This window comes from Cyprinodon variegatus, unplaced genomic scaffold (genome assembly GCF_000732505.1).
Source record: "Cyprinodon variegatus isolate N-32 unplaced genomic scaffold, C_variegatus-1.0 Scaffold682, whole genome shotgun sequence".
Classification (NCBI taxonomy): domain Eukaryota; kingdom Metazoa; phylum Chordata; class Actinopteri; order Cyprinodontiformes; family Cyprinodontidae; genus Cyprinodon; species Cyprinodon variegatus.
The window spans coordinates 383346-395760 of record NW_015151135.1 but is presented as its reverse complement, the minus strand read 5'-3'; the positions used below and the strand labels follow the sequence as shown (position 1 = coordinate 395760).

General features: G+C 38.6%; 2 protein-coding genes across 2 annotated transcripts in view; both read left to right on the top strand.

The window, feature by feature from the left end:
* Positions 1-7936, top strand: part of evc2 (Ellis van Creveld syndrome 2) — a 22041-nt gene extending 14105 nt beyond the window's left edge. Inside the window, exons 17-22 of the mRNA XM_015394374.1 lie at positions 26-253; positions 329-555; positions 2339-2426; positions 2513-2688; positions 6978-7079; positions 7248-7936. Coding sequence (XP_015249860.1) covers positions 26-253; positions 329-555; positions 2339-2426; positions 2513-2688; positions 6978-7079; positions 7248-7608 — 1182 coding nt within the window. The 3' untranslated portion in view covers positions 7609-7936. The remainder of the gene's footprint in view (positions 1-25; positions 254-328; positions 556-2338; positions 2427-2512; positions 2689-6977; positions 7080-7247) is intronic.
* Positions 7937-8896: 960 nt separating this feature from the next.
* On the top strand, positions 8897-10377 carry cytl1 (cytokine like 1). Its single transcript, XM_015394378.1, has 4 exons — positions 8897-9106; positions 9179-9223; positions 9445-9591; positions 9704-10377. The coding sequence occupies exons 1-4, from the start codon at positions 8960-8962 to the stop codon at positions 9803-9805; spliced, it is 441 nt and encodes a 146-aa protein (XP_015249864.1). The 5' UTR covers positions 8897-8959; the 3' UTR covers positions 9806-10377.
* Positions 10378-12415: the final 2038 nt, after the last annotated feature.

The following is a 12415-nucleotide window of genomic DNA, read 5'->3' as shown; positions in this document are numbered from 1 at the left end:
ACTCTCTTTTATGTATTTTTGGCAGGTAATGGAGGAAATGCAGAGAGAGAGGAAAGTTTATCTGCTCTGCCAAGCGGACAGCCTTGCAATGCAGATGGCTACCATCATCTTTCAGAAGGCTGAGAGGTGGACCAAAGTGTTGGAGACATCCAAGGCCATGGTCACCCTGCAGAGCCTGCTCATTCAGCAGCTCACGGAGAGAAAAATCCCAGATCTTCAGGATATGGCTCCCAGCATACACAGTCACTGCTTGGTGGGTACTTCTTTTCTTCAAAATACTCCATTGTTTCATTGCAAATTCATTTTTAATTGATTCTTCCTTGTAAAGAGCCTCAAAGAAGCAGAACAACAGCTTCAGGCAGACAGGACAGAGCTGGACAGACTACAGATGTTTCCGCTTGGAGCAATGCCTCATGAAACCCAGGAAGAGGGCATTGAGGGACAGGAGGCCAGTGAAGATGATGTGTTTGAGCTTCGGCCAGATTACAGCATGACCTCCATTCTTCAGGAGGCTCTTCACAAGTGTGAGCAGGTCACTGCCTTGGCCTTTGAAAGGTAAGCCATTCAGAAAAGTTTTTTTTTTCTTCCATCAGGTCTTTTTCCTCCATCCCTGAAAACTGCAGAAATTAATCATCTAAAAACACATCCTCTGGATGCTTGATTTTTTTAAAGGCATTTTATCTGATTATCACATCTGATGGCTCTGGGTCTTTCAGGCTCTTCTGGCATTCTTTCACAGAGGGGCTACATGTGGAGCTCAGGTTCTGCCACAAACTCATGTTATCAGCATCCTGGTTCAGTTGTTTGCATATGCAACCTTTCCAACGTTGGGTGCCTTCACTCTATTTGAACCCGGTTCGCCATGCACAACGGAAGGTGACGGTTTCATTCCTTCTCCTGAGGATTATTCTCATTACTAATGGCCATGAAAATGCAACTAAAGATGATATTTTAAATGGTAGCAGGAGGTAAACCCTGCCCCACTTGTTCCTTGAATTTGAGGAAAGGCTTCTGGCAGGTTCTTGAAACTACTTGAATTTTACCTGAAGTGTGGGAACCCTGTTCAAGACTCCATTCTTAAGGCTGATTTATACTCAGAGACCAGGTTGTCTGCGTTTGTGTCGCAGTGAATGCAAATGTTCCTCCGCCCTTTCCGCAGACACTCTGCTGCACCTCTCCAAAAATGTAGGTGACCGCAGACAGTGCCGCAGACAGGAGTTCTCTGATTGTGCAAATCTACATCTGCTATACCCCATGTGTATTTCCTGTTTGGTACCTTACTGGCTTGTTTTGTTTGTATGATCGCCATTGTGGAAAACGACTCATGAAGATGAATAGTAGAGCGAGGTGTGCAAGAACACTGGGACCCTTTTTCCACCTCGATCCCCGCTCTTTTTCGCCCTCATGTCCCTCCATTGTTGCACAAACTTGCCCGCACTTCCTCACCGCCTCGACCGTATCTAGACCCACAGCTAGTTCATGATTGTCCCTATTGCGTTTTGGTGTGGAATAACATAGGGTAGACCACGCTTCAATATTGGGCATAAATCAAACATATCTGCGACAAGCTCACTGCGACACACTGCTGCGGGAGAATAACCAGTCCTTTAGACCACTTCTGTTCAGTATTTAATATAGCTCATGAGCTAGCATGCATATGCTGATGTCTGGATTAGTCCTTCAGTCATTGAGTGGATGGATAAGATGCGGAAAAGGCAGAAGCAAATAGTTTTTATTGCAGTAACAGTGTCAGAGAACTGCGTTCAGCTAGTCAGTGAGGTTAAACACTATAGAAAGAGTCTGATTTTCATTTCAACAACAACATAAAGCCAACAAGTAAATTTTGCAGTTTATCTTTACATAGATAGACTGCAAAGCTTTTTTTTCCCTTAATTTTGAAATATAATATATTCCAATGTATTATTATTTAATATAACTTTATTGATATGTATCATATTAACGTGGCGTTGCTAGTTAGTTTGGATAGAGGAGGTTCCCTGGCAATACTTTAGCGCTCTTTGGGGGTCATGACCCCTGCTTTAAATTAGAACTGAAAACATTACCTTTTGTAGCAGCTTAGTCATAAACATTTCATTTGAATCATGGATGAATTGTTTCAAACTTTCAGCCATGTTTCTAATTTTATGCTTAAATGTTTCTTTTTGATTCAGGACATTCTTGGTTTTTAATGCTTTATTTTTCTTTACTTTTTGTCTCCATTTACCTTTAAAAAAAAACTCCAAAATGACCCTGTGTTTGATCGATCTATAAAAATACAATAAACCTTCTTTGTCTAGCCTGTGCTAATAACGGGTGTTGAAACTGTTCTTCCCTTCAGGTTTCAAGAGATTACCATCAACGATCAAGAAAAAGAAGAATTAAAAGAGCAAGTTGAACTTAAAAGACTTTATTCAAACTGTGATCAGGTCAGATATCATTTTCTTAACATTTAATAAGCAGTGGAAATGTTGCTGTTGGATAAAAGAAAGTAAAGAGAGTCTGTACTTGACAGGATCTGGAGTTTGCCTCTCAGCTGCTAAAGCAGAGTCGTCTCTCTGGTTCTATTCTCTCTGAGGTTCTGCGCCTCCTTCTTCCAAGTTTGCCCGAAAGTGAACTTCTTTCAATCAGCGACGCCCTCTGCCGCAAACAACGTCCCGTTTCAGTTTCTGCAGAGGAAGATCGCTCCGGGTAAGAAGATAGTCTGTGATCTATTATCTGGCAGAAAAGAGCAAAGTCTTGTTTGGGTTACGTTCTTTTAGTATTTATTCAGACAGTACTGGATCCCATTAGGGGATAGGTTTGATTTACTGTGAAACTGACTGTGGTGCAGCTTTTCTCAAATCTTTCTGGCAATCTAATATGATTAGTCAACTCCAGAGGAATTCTTTGTTTTTTCCCCTTCCTTGAATTCCCTCGTCTCCCTTGAAGAGCTGCCTTTGTACACCTAATCTCTGTTGCGTGTCTGAAACCATTCTGTCCTTTTCTGTTGAAACTAAAACATAGAATATTTCACTTTTACTTTTCTCTCTCACCATTCAGTGTATTTTAAAAGTTGCCCTACTACTCAGCTCTAGCACTGCAGAGGGCATCTGAAATCTCTTTATTTCCTCTAAAAGGGCTCAGAGAATGATTCTATAGGGTATTTGGTGCAGGTCCTTAAGTTCTCTGAATAGGGTGTGTAACATTGGTTTGGCTGAAAATGGCATATTTGCTGTTCTATGACCCCTAATTCAAGCCTGGTTAAAAGCCCTGAAATGAAACGACAGGTTTTCTTCCTTTTATGGTATGCTCATGAATATTTAGATGAGCTGTGCACTGATTGGTTGGTTTACAATGAGTGAAGCTGCTGAGCAAAGACGCATCATAGCAACAACCACTCAATCACTGAAAGATCGCAATCATTGATATGGTAGGGTGACCAGACGTCCTCTTTTTAACAGACATGTCCTATTTTTCATACTTAAAAAAATGTCCAGGGTTTAATTTTAAAATTGTCTGGGATTTTGGTCGACTATAGTGCAGCATATAGTAGAAACTCAGGGGAAATTCGAACTGAGCTGAACCGTCAGCTCCGGGGCTGGTCCGGGAACCCCGGCGGAGGGGAGCAGGGAACCAGCGGGGCATGGAGTGACCGAACCCGTCCCAGTGACGGTAGCCTGGACACAGGCTGGACCCCGTGCTTCCTCCTGCCTGCCTTACTGGCCCACCTCTTCCAGGAGGCTCATGGCTCTCTGCTGAGGTCCGGTCCAGTCAGCTGCCCAGCAGTCGACACTTCATACCCCCCCTCCCTTGGGCCAGTAAAACAGTTGGCTGGTCTGTATGTAAATTTCAGGGTTTGACAAAAGTAAAGGCCAGAACCAAATAAGGCAACATCCCCGAGTTTACTCCAACTCGGTGCTTCGTTTGGATTCGCCCGTTTTATGGTGGAAGTTTGGAATTGTGAGATTTGCAGAGAAAGGAGGAATCGAAGGGGTTTGAACTTCTCTGTACGTCCATTTCACCCACTAAACTATCATTATTCATCTATGACAATGTCAACTCGGTTCTGCATTCTATGACCCCTTTAAATAAGTGAACATGCTAACTTTAATCTCGATAAAGAGGCACATGAAAGTTCTTGGGGTTTTCACTCAATAACAACAAAAAAAAGAAAACCTTATTCCTCCAAAAAAAAACACTGAGAGACATTATTAACTTAAGTTTACAAAGTTATAATAAAAGAAATCTGATCTTTATTTTAACCCCTATAATAATTGACATTTTTGCTTCAGTACCTTTTTGGATATTTGTCTTATTTCACAAGTTCTTCATTAATTTAAAGTCTCAACAACAAGTTCTGTCAGGAAAAAACTCACTAAATGAATATATTAGTTTACGAGATTTATTCCTGAAAGTTTCATTTAAAAGATAAATTTGTACATGGATGATTTTCACATATTATCACACTAGGAAGTTCCTGGCAAATGTATTCATGCATTTAACCTTTCAATATTAAAAAAAAATAAAATTATTACAAAAAATCTTGACATATTTTACTGGAATTTCATGCAATAGATCACAATAAAGTTGTCCAAAATGCTTAAGGGGGATGATTTACTCTGATGCCTCTAAATAAAACCCAAAGCAACCAGTTGGCTTCAGCACTAATTTTCTCTGTAATCAGAGTCCACTTATGTGTGAGGTAATCTTAATTTTAAATCTATTTATTCACCTCAGATGTATGTTATTAGTGAACAACTAGCAAACAAGCAGCTTTATGAAGATCGGGGAAAACAGCAGACTGGTCAGTTAGTGACACTAGGAGGAATAAAGCAGCTGTTCTTCCTAAATGTGTTTTCTGCTGTAATGTAGTTCTGTATGAGCTTACATGGCCCTTTGCTTCATGTTACTTCTATCCTTTAATTTGTAGAACATTGTGGTATTGTAAACTGATATTGTGATAAATTAGTTTCAGGATGCTCAACATCTGTTGTTCATAAAAGTATTTCCTTATTGAAGTATATAAAAAAAAAGCATAAATGTTTGTAGAGAACCATGTTGAGACACAACCTTCTCCAAGCATTCTAATTCATTTAAATAAGAAGTACTGTTAATCACAGCATTTACTGTTGTTTTTCTCTGAGCTGAGATCAAAAAATAGATTATAGTCCTCATTTAATTTCCCTTTTATTCCTTATGGCCTGGAACAAGGTTTTCTGTCTCCTGCTGAGTTTGGATAGTTTTCCTGATGAGGAATGCCTCCAGCAGGAATTTGTTGGAAAAAGACCCAGAATGATCTTTCCTTAATCTTTCTTCTGCTATTTGTGTTCAGATCTGTCCCTGTAGTCCATTTATAATCTTGTAGGAGGGAGGTGATGTTATTAGTTAGCCAACTGAAGATTTTATTTTTAACCTCTAAGTGTTAATAGTGGCTAACAGTCTTACTTTGAGACATGTTATTAAGCTTTAACTTTGGTTTGGCAGAGCCTCAGTTACAGATTATGATTCCTGCCTTTCTTCCTCTGTTCTTGATGGTTTCAGTGTGTTTGCATAAGGAAACATCTAAACCATTTACAGTCAGTTACTAATACTGCAGTTTTATTCTTTTAACATTGGTTACCTTTACATTTGTTCACATTCAGAGTGCTACATGGTAATTCTCCTACCTAGATTACTGATCTTTTTCCAGTTGCATTTCCTTTCTCTGTTTGAGATCTTACATTCAAAGGCTGTTAATTGATTCTGTGAATTTCTTTTAGGACCAGAGGGCGTTAGAACTATTGCCCCTATGCAGCGGAACACCTTGCATCCATATGTCTTACTCTGTACACTCTTTTAATAAGTAGCTAAAGACCAGTTTATTCAGCATTTTAACTAGTTGTATGCTTTTTGATAGCTGCTCCTCTTTGTTTTTTCTTTTTCATTTTACTAAAATGTGCTATTAAAGAAAAGTTTACTAACTTGTTGTACCTCTGTCCTTATACTTTTGGGTAGCTGGAGAAGTGCTCTACATTTATTTATTTATATCAGCTGTGCTGTTTCCATCAACATCCTTGTTTATATTTGCTGGAGATCGGCCAGTTTTCCAGTGTAGTCCTGTTTCTCTGACCGTGACTGGCTGGATGTGTTCTCTTCATCCTCTGACATGGGAGTTGGCTTGGAGCTCGTCTGCCTGGCTGTGTGTTTCCTGGATGGGGCCGCCTTTTACATCTGCTTTTTATATCTCTGCTTCTGTCTCCTTAAACCCCAGTCGGCCTCAGCAGATGGCCGCTCACACTGAGCCTGGTTCTGCTGGAGGTTTCTTCCTGTTAAAAGCGAGTTTTTCCCTCTCCACTGTCGCTACAAGCATGCTTAGTGTGAGGGATTGTATTTGAGTCAATGAGTCGATGCAATCAACTGGTTTTCCTTAGATAGAACACTTTGAATCAATCTGACTGTATGATCTGGTGAACTGTAAATTGCCTTGAGATGACATGTGTTATGAATTGGCGCTATATAAATAAACTGAATTGATTTGAATGGAATTGAATTTATTGTGCAACAAAAAGCCTTTTTTAAACTTCTCTATAACTGTTTCCCAGACCTCTCTGCTGTGTTTCTTGGTCTTCATGACGTTGCTTTGTCTCTATCTAACCAACCCAATGGATTTATGCTAAGATTACGTTACACTCAGGTTAAAAATACAATGTGTGATTGTAATGTGAAAAAAAGTGAAATAATTTCAGGGGGTTGAATACTTTGCAAGGCACATATAAATTGTCTGTGGATGGAACTGCAGCTTTACAGCCACACCTTCCTTTCCAGTAACGTAAAGTTTGCATCACGCCCTGCTCTGGTTCTGTGAATGGAAACCCATTTTCCCTCACACTGAGAACTCCCTAAAGCCATCTCTGAATGAGGACACTGTTTTGCGGGAGAAGGCAGACGCGGCATGACGCCGTTGCAGGTTTAGTTGGGAAGCTGTTAAATGCTTCATTTAATGATTTCTCTTTCTGCAGATGTGCTGGGGAGCAGAACAGAGTCATTCCTGTCAGACTGAGGGAAATTCTGCTGCAGAAAAACAGCACAGATGTGCAACATGGTGCTGTGGAGAGAGAGAGGTGGGTCCAACACGTCTCTGTTTATCAGCCTTGCTTTCCAATGTCAAACTACTACCAGGAGTAACTTCTGGATAGCGACATCTTTGATGAACCTCAAACTGAAGTGAAGTGTAGCTTTGATTAGAACATCCAGCTCACAATGGCCTCGTTTTATTCCAAATCTCTCAGGCTTCGGGTAAAGATGCGCAGTATGGTGGAAAAGCTGCTCCCCAGGTCCCGTCTGGATGCTGGATCGTTGCAGGCTGGGGACAGAGGAAAGAAGGACCTAAATACAAACGGCCAGCAGCCTGTTTTAAAGCCTGCCACCTTTGTTCGGCAGCTGCAGAGTGACACAGCGAGAGCTGTGACGGAAGCAGAGAATTGCCCTGATGAGGAAAAGGAGACCTCCGCCTGCAACGCACCGGGGAGAGAGCGCCTGTTTGTGTTTCGGGATCCACCGGAATCTGATAATCCTGCCGTCGTCCCGAAAAGGAAAAAGAAGAGAAATTTTCTCAATCTTAAGAAAGGTTCTGTTGCTCCTGCAACATGAGACTCTTATGCAATATCTCTTATTCTGTTCTCTTGTTGTAATTTTATGATTCTAAGGAAATCACCAAGAAATTGATAGTTTTATATAAATCTGCTTATTTTTGTACCATTTTTATATGTATGTATTATCTTGCTTTTTTTCAATTAAAGGCAGCTGACGTTTCACACCTGATGTCTTTTGTATTTCCTCTTCAAGATGTTCAGATACAGAAACATTTGGATGAATTGGAATATTCACAGAAGATTAATTACGTATAACTTGCATATAGACTTCCTATTTGGAGGGTTTCCACCAATAATTTTTTTCTGATTATTCTGCCTATAATAAAACTATATTTATTTTAATATTGAAGCGTATGTAGTTTCTTTGGATCTGCACAGTGTTTTGTCTGAACTGCGTGGATTACTGCATTAGTGCTGCGTACCATGGAGGGGATCAGCCTGTGGCTCTGCTGAGGAGTAATACAAGATTGTTTTTGCTTTATTCACAGCCTGCATGTAATCTGGATTATTTAATGAGTCGTATCACCTTCATTCTGACAATACTCCATAGATCCTCTATGGTTTCGGTCAGGCCGGCTTGTTGGCCAATCAAACTCCGAGACACAAAGGTAAAATGAAAGCAGCTAGAGTCCTGCTAGAGAATGAAATCAATCATCACATAAAGCTTACCAGCAAAGTGAACTAAGAGGTGTTTTGAATTGTTTCTGGTATAGAAGCCTGATCTGTCATTTGAATTGATACCACGCTTTAGCCCAAGGATGAGATTGCTCATCAAATCATCACTGACTAAGAAAAGTTGACAATGGGATGCATCACCAATCTTCTATCTGACTAAATTGATCTGCAAATAAAACTTGGAATGACTGAGCAACAGTCCAGTACTTTGCATTATTAATCTGTGATCTGAGGTTTAACACAACAAATATGCCTGAATGAAGGATCCTCGGTTTGTTTGTGGTGGCCTCTGTAGAACCAACTTACTACATATTTGACATGAGAATGTTATAATAATTAAACTAAATGTAAACACATACCAAAAATAGAACATTTAATATATCTGACTGATATAAAAGTTTAAAGACTTTTCTAAGTTCAATTCTAAAGCAACTAAAACCAGATATAAAAAATCCTGGATCTGCCTTTAGCTAAGATAAACTCATTTTCAAAGCTTTCCAACAGTCACTCAGTGTTTTCATTTTCCCCCACTGAGCTTTCCAGCTCTTCCACGTCATCCTCTTTTTTTTTCCTTGGCTTTTTCTCCATCCTTAAAAGCACAGGCAGTGGTTTCTCTGCAGCTTATTTGTTGGATTTCTTCACATGCAGCTGGACCCTTTTCAAAGCAAATAGACATGAGGCTGGGACTGGTGGCTCTCCTCTGCTTCTTCAGCTCCGTGCTTCAGTGTGACTGCACTCCTCCGACCTGCTACTCCAGAGCGCTCAACCTGGGCAAAGAAATCATGACCCTCCTGGATAAGATCCATACTTCCCCCCGCACTGTAAGACCTCCTCGCTGCTGCAGGTTTTTTTTCTGACTGACAGCTTTTATATTCTTAATTCTTTTTTATTAGAAAGAGTGTGCAAAAGTTCTGCCTGTCATCCACATTGATGTCCATGTAAGTTGGAAAACCTTTTTTTTTTTATTTTTTTTTTATTTGCATATAATCTAGAATGAAAATTTGTTTTAATTAAATTTTATTCCTTATCAGATAAGAGCTGCTTTTAATCCAACTGCTTTGGATTTGCATCAAGCTTAAGACTTGTGTTCTAATTAAAGATTAGAGGGAAGTAAAAACTTATAGTAATTAGCAAAATAAGCATCTTATTATGTCTCTAGAATGCATGCATCTCCAACAAACTGCGTGACATTCTCTACGTGGTGCTGAACCATCCCAGCTCGATCTGCAAGGAGAAGCCCAGAATGGTTCTGCTGAAAAGGAAAATCCAGAACCTTTACACCATCGTCACCAGACTTTGTTACCGGGTGAGAGCCTCTCAGATATGTTCCTTTTTCCTTTTGAGCTGTTTGACCACATACAGTACAAACATGCATAAAAAAAAACTGAAACATATTTTTATCTTGTTTCTATTGGCAGGACCTGGTGTTTTTCATAGATGATTGTGAAGCTATTGACACTGGACGCAGCAGCCCAAACTTAGCAGAAGACAGGCTGCAGCTGCTGCAAGAGGACAGATGAGAGACTTCAGCAATATATATATATATGTGCATATATATATACCTTTATAGAAATTATTAGCCAGATGTAGAGCAGTAAAGGTGTGTTTATAACACCAAAAATAGAGCTGATTTATGTCCTACATGTAAGCTGGCTGAGGGTTGCATGTCATTGAACACAAATGGTCACATTCCAGCAGCGACTGCAGAACTTTCCACAGGAAATTAGCTGAATGCCAGCCGTGCCGACGAAAACCTTAAAATAATAAACTTGTGCGAGATGCTTGAGTTTTCAGCCTGACCTCTGCTTGTTTACCAGGGCTGATCAAAGGTTTGCACGCCATTAACAAAAATAAGTTGTGTTCTCGTGAGCTATTGCACACAGCAGCAACGCTGTGTGGCCTTCTGTAAACATCTGAAGGCTTGAACACGGATGTTAAACATGATGGAGATGAAGTGGAGCTCTTCTCACTCCTACATTTTGCAGCTCTCTGAACTTGTACACTTTGCTTTGTTTTTAAGTTTAAGGACTCCTTAAAGATGTATTTCTGTATACGCTAACATTTGTAAGGTAATAAAAATTTTTGTAACACTTTGCAGTGTATGTTCTTGTTATGATTTATGAATTTACATCATTCAGCACAAGGAATCTCTTTCAGCACATGCCCCTGTTAAAATGCCAGATTTTCTGGTGAAAAAAATGTACAGAAGAGGATTAGGGCCACTGAAAAATAAATCAAAAAGTAGTTTGAAAAAATTTTATTGATTTTTTTTATTTTAGTTTAATGACTTTTTTTTAAAAAAGAAATAAAATGTAAAAATCTGTTAACTTTTTTCATTTTTTTCAGTGGCCCTAATCCTCTTCCGTAAAAAATTGTTATTACATTTCCAAGAATTCATGTGGCAGGCAGATTTTGTATGCAAAAGTTTTGGCGTTGAAAGAGCAAAAGTATGAAATGGCAAAGGGACAAAAAGAAATGCACTTAAACATTGGGAAAAATGAAAATGATTGTTTATAGGTCATCTTTTAGTTTATATTTAAATGTAATTTAATTTAAACCATTCACTTAGATCTGGCTGACTAAATTGCCCATATTCATACTACCATAATTAAATAACTTAAACATATTCTCTCAGCAGTATAAAGCATCTTAGTGGGGCAAAAAAGCACATTTGTGTTGAGTTAATTTGTGAAAGTTCTGTATTTTCTCGTTTTGCATTGACATTGTCCCTGGAAGATCATTTATTCATTCAAGAAAACAGTAGATATTTCCCCACTGGATTTTTTATGAACAAGCAATGTATTTTCTTGATGTGTTCATAATCAGGCCTTTTTTCATTGTTGTTCTTTTCATCCATCAACTGACTAGTGAGTGGATTCAAAATGACCAAAGTCAAATTAAATTTGTGTATGTATTCAACCAGAAAGTTAGGCAAGCCAGGAGGACATGAAATATTTATTCCTTTTATTGGTTAAGATTAAACATAAAAAAAAGTTGGAAGAAATGGCAAAAAGCACTTGGTTTAAAGATAACAAAATAAACACTTGAAATGTGTTAAAATGCTGGGAAATTTTTCTAGTTTCACTTAATCTGAACAAGCGCAACTAAATAGACAAAATAAATAATAAAGAGACTGTTGAGCTTATTAGGAAAACTATTTAAAAACAAGCATAGCTATATCACCAACAATGTGAACAGGGTCCACAGGATTTTAATAAGCCTTATTAGGTGAATGATCATTTTCAGCTTCATGGAAGAACATTTTTGGTTTAAGTGTTAACAAAAAGTGAATTATATCTTAACCACCTTATCAAAAAAGACTAGTTTCATCTAAAAATAAAAATGAAACCCTAGATCATGATACTGTCACCACCATGTTTTACTGATGACACCATGTTTTCATGGTCATCCTCAGGGTTGCTTTAGTGTCAGACCTTTTCAAATGTTTGTCCAATCCTGATTACCTATTTCTTTGGGGGGAAAAACAGTTGATCTGTAACCCTAACCAATAGTCAAATGATAAAGAGAATAAAGCATTTTGTTTTGCAGAAAGCATAGAGTACCAAATGCCACCAGCTACTGTAGTATTGTCCTCAGCCCATTTTTAGCCACTTTGGCCTGTTTCTTTCATGTCTTTGCAAGACTGTTATCCCATATTTGTCCTGAACTTAACTGTACATCAATCAGATTCAAAGTAACTGAAAAGAGATGTGATCGCAAACTGAATAAATACTAAAACCTTTTTAAACAGCAGTTCAGAGAAGCACTAAATCAAGTTATGTCCACATTTCAATTTGTCTAACAATTCTCCCTTAAAAGAAGCTTTAGTTGAGTTTTGCAGAAAAACAGTCTAACTATGTGTTGAAAATTTTGTACACAGAACTGACACAAAATAACTTTATAGGTTTGCAGTTGATTAGGCATAAAACACATTTTTGATAAATATTTTCCAGCAAAAAAATAGAATTAGCAAAATATTTTAACTTAGCATCATGACTGATATACTATGTCAACCTTATGGTGGACCAGAGGTGCCAACACTAATACAAAAGCTGCAACACAAATACTTTGCTGCCCTCTGTTGTCTGAACTGCATTATTGCAGCTGATAAATGTATTTGTTTTTCAGCC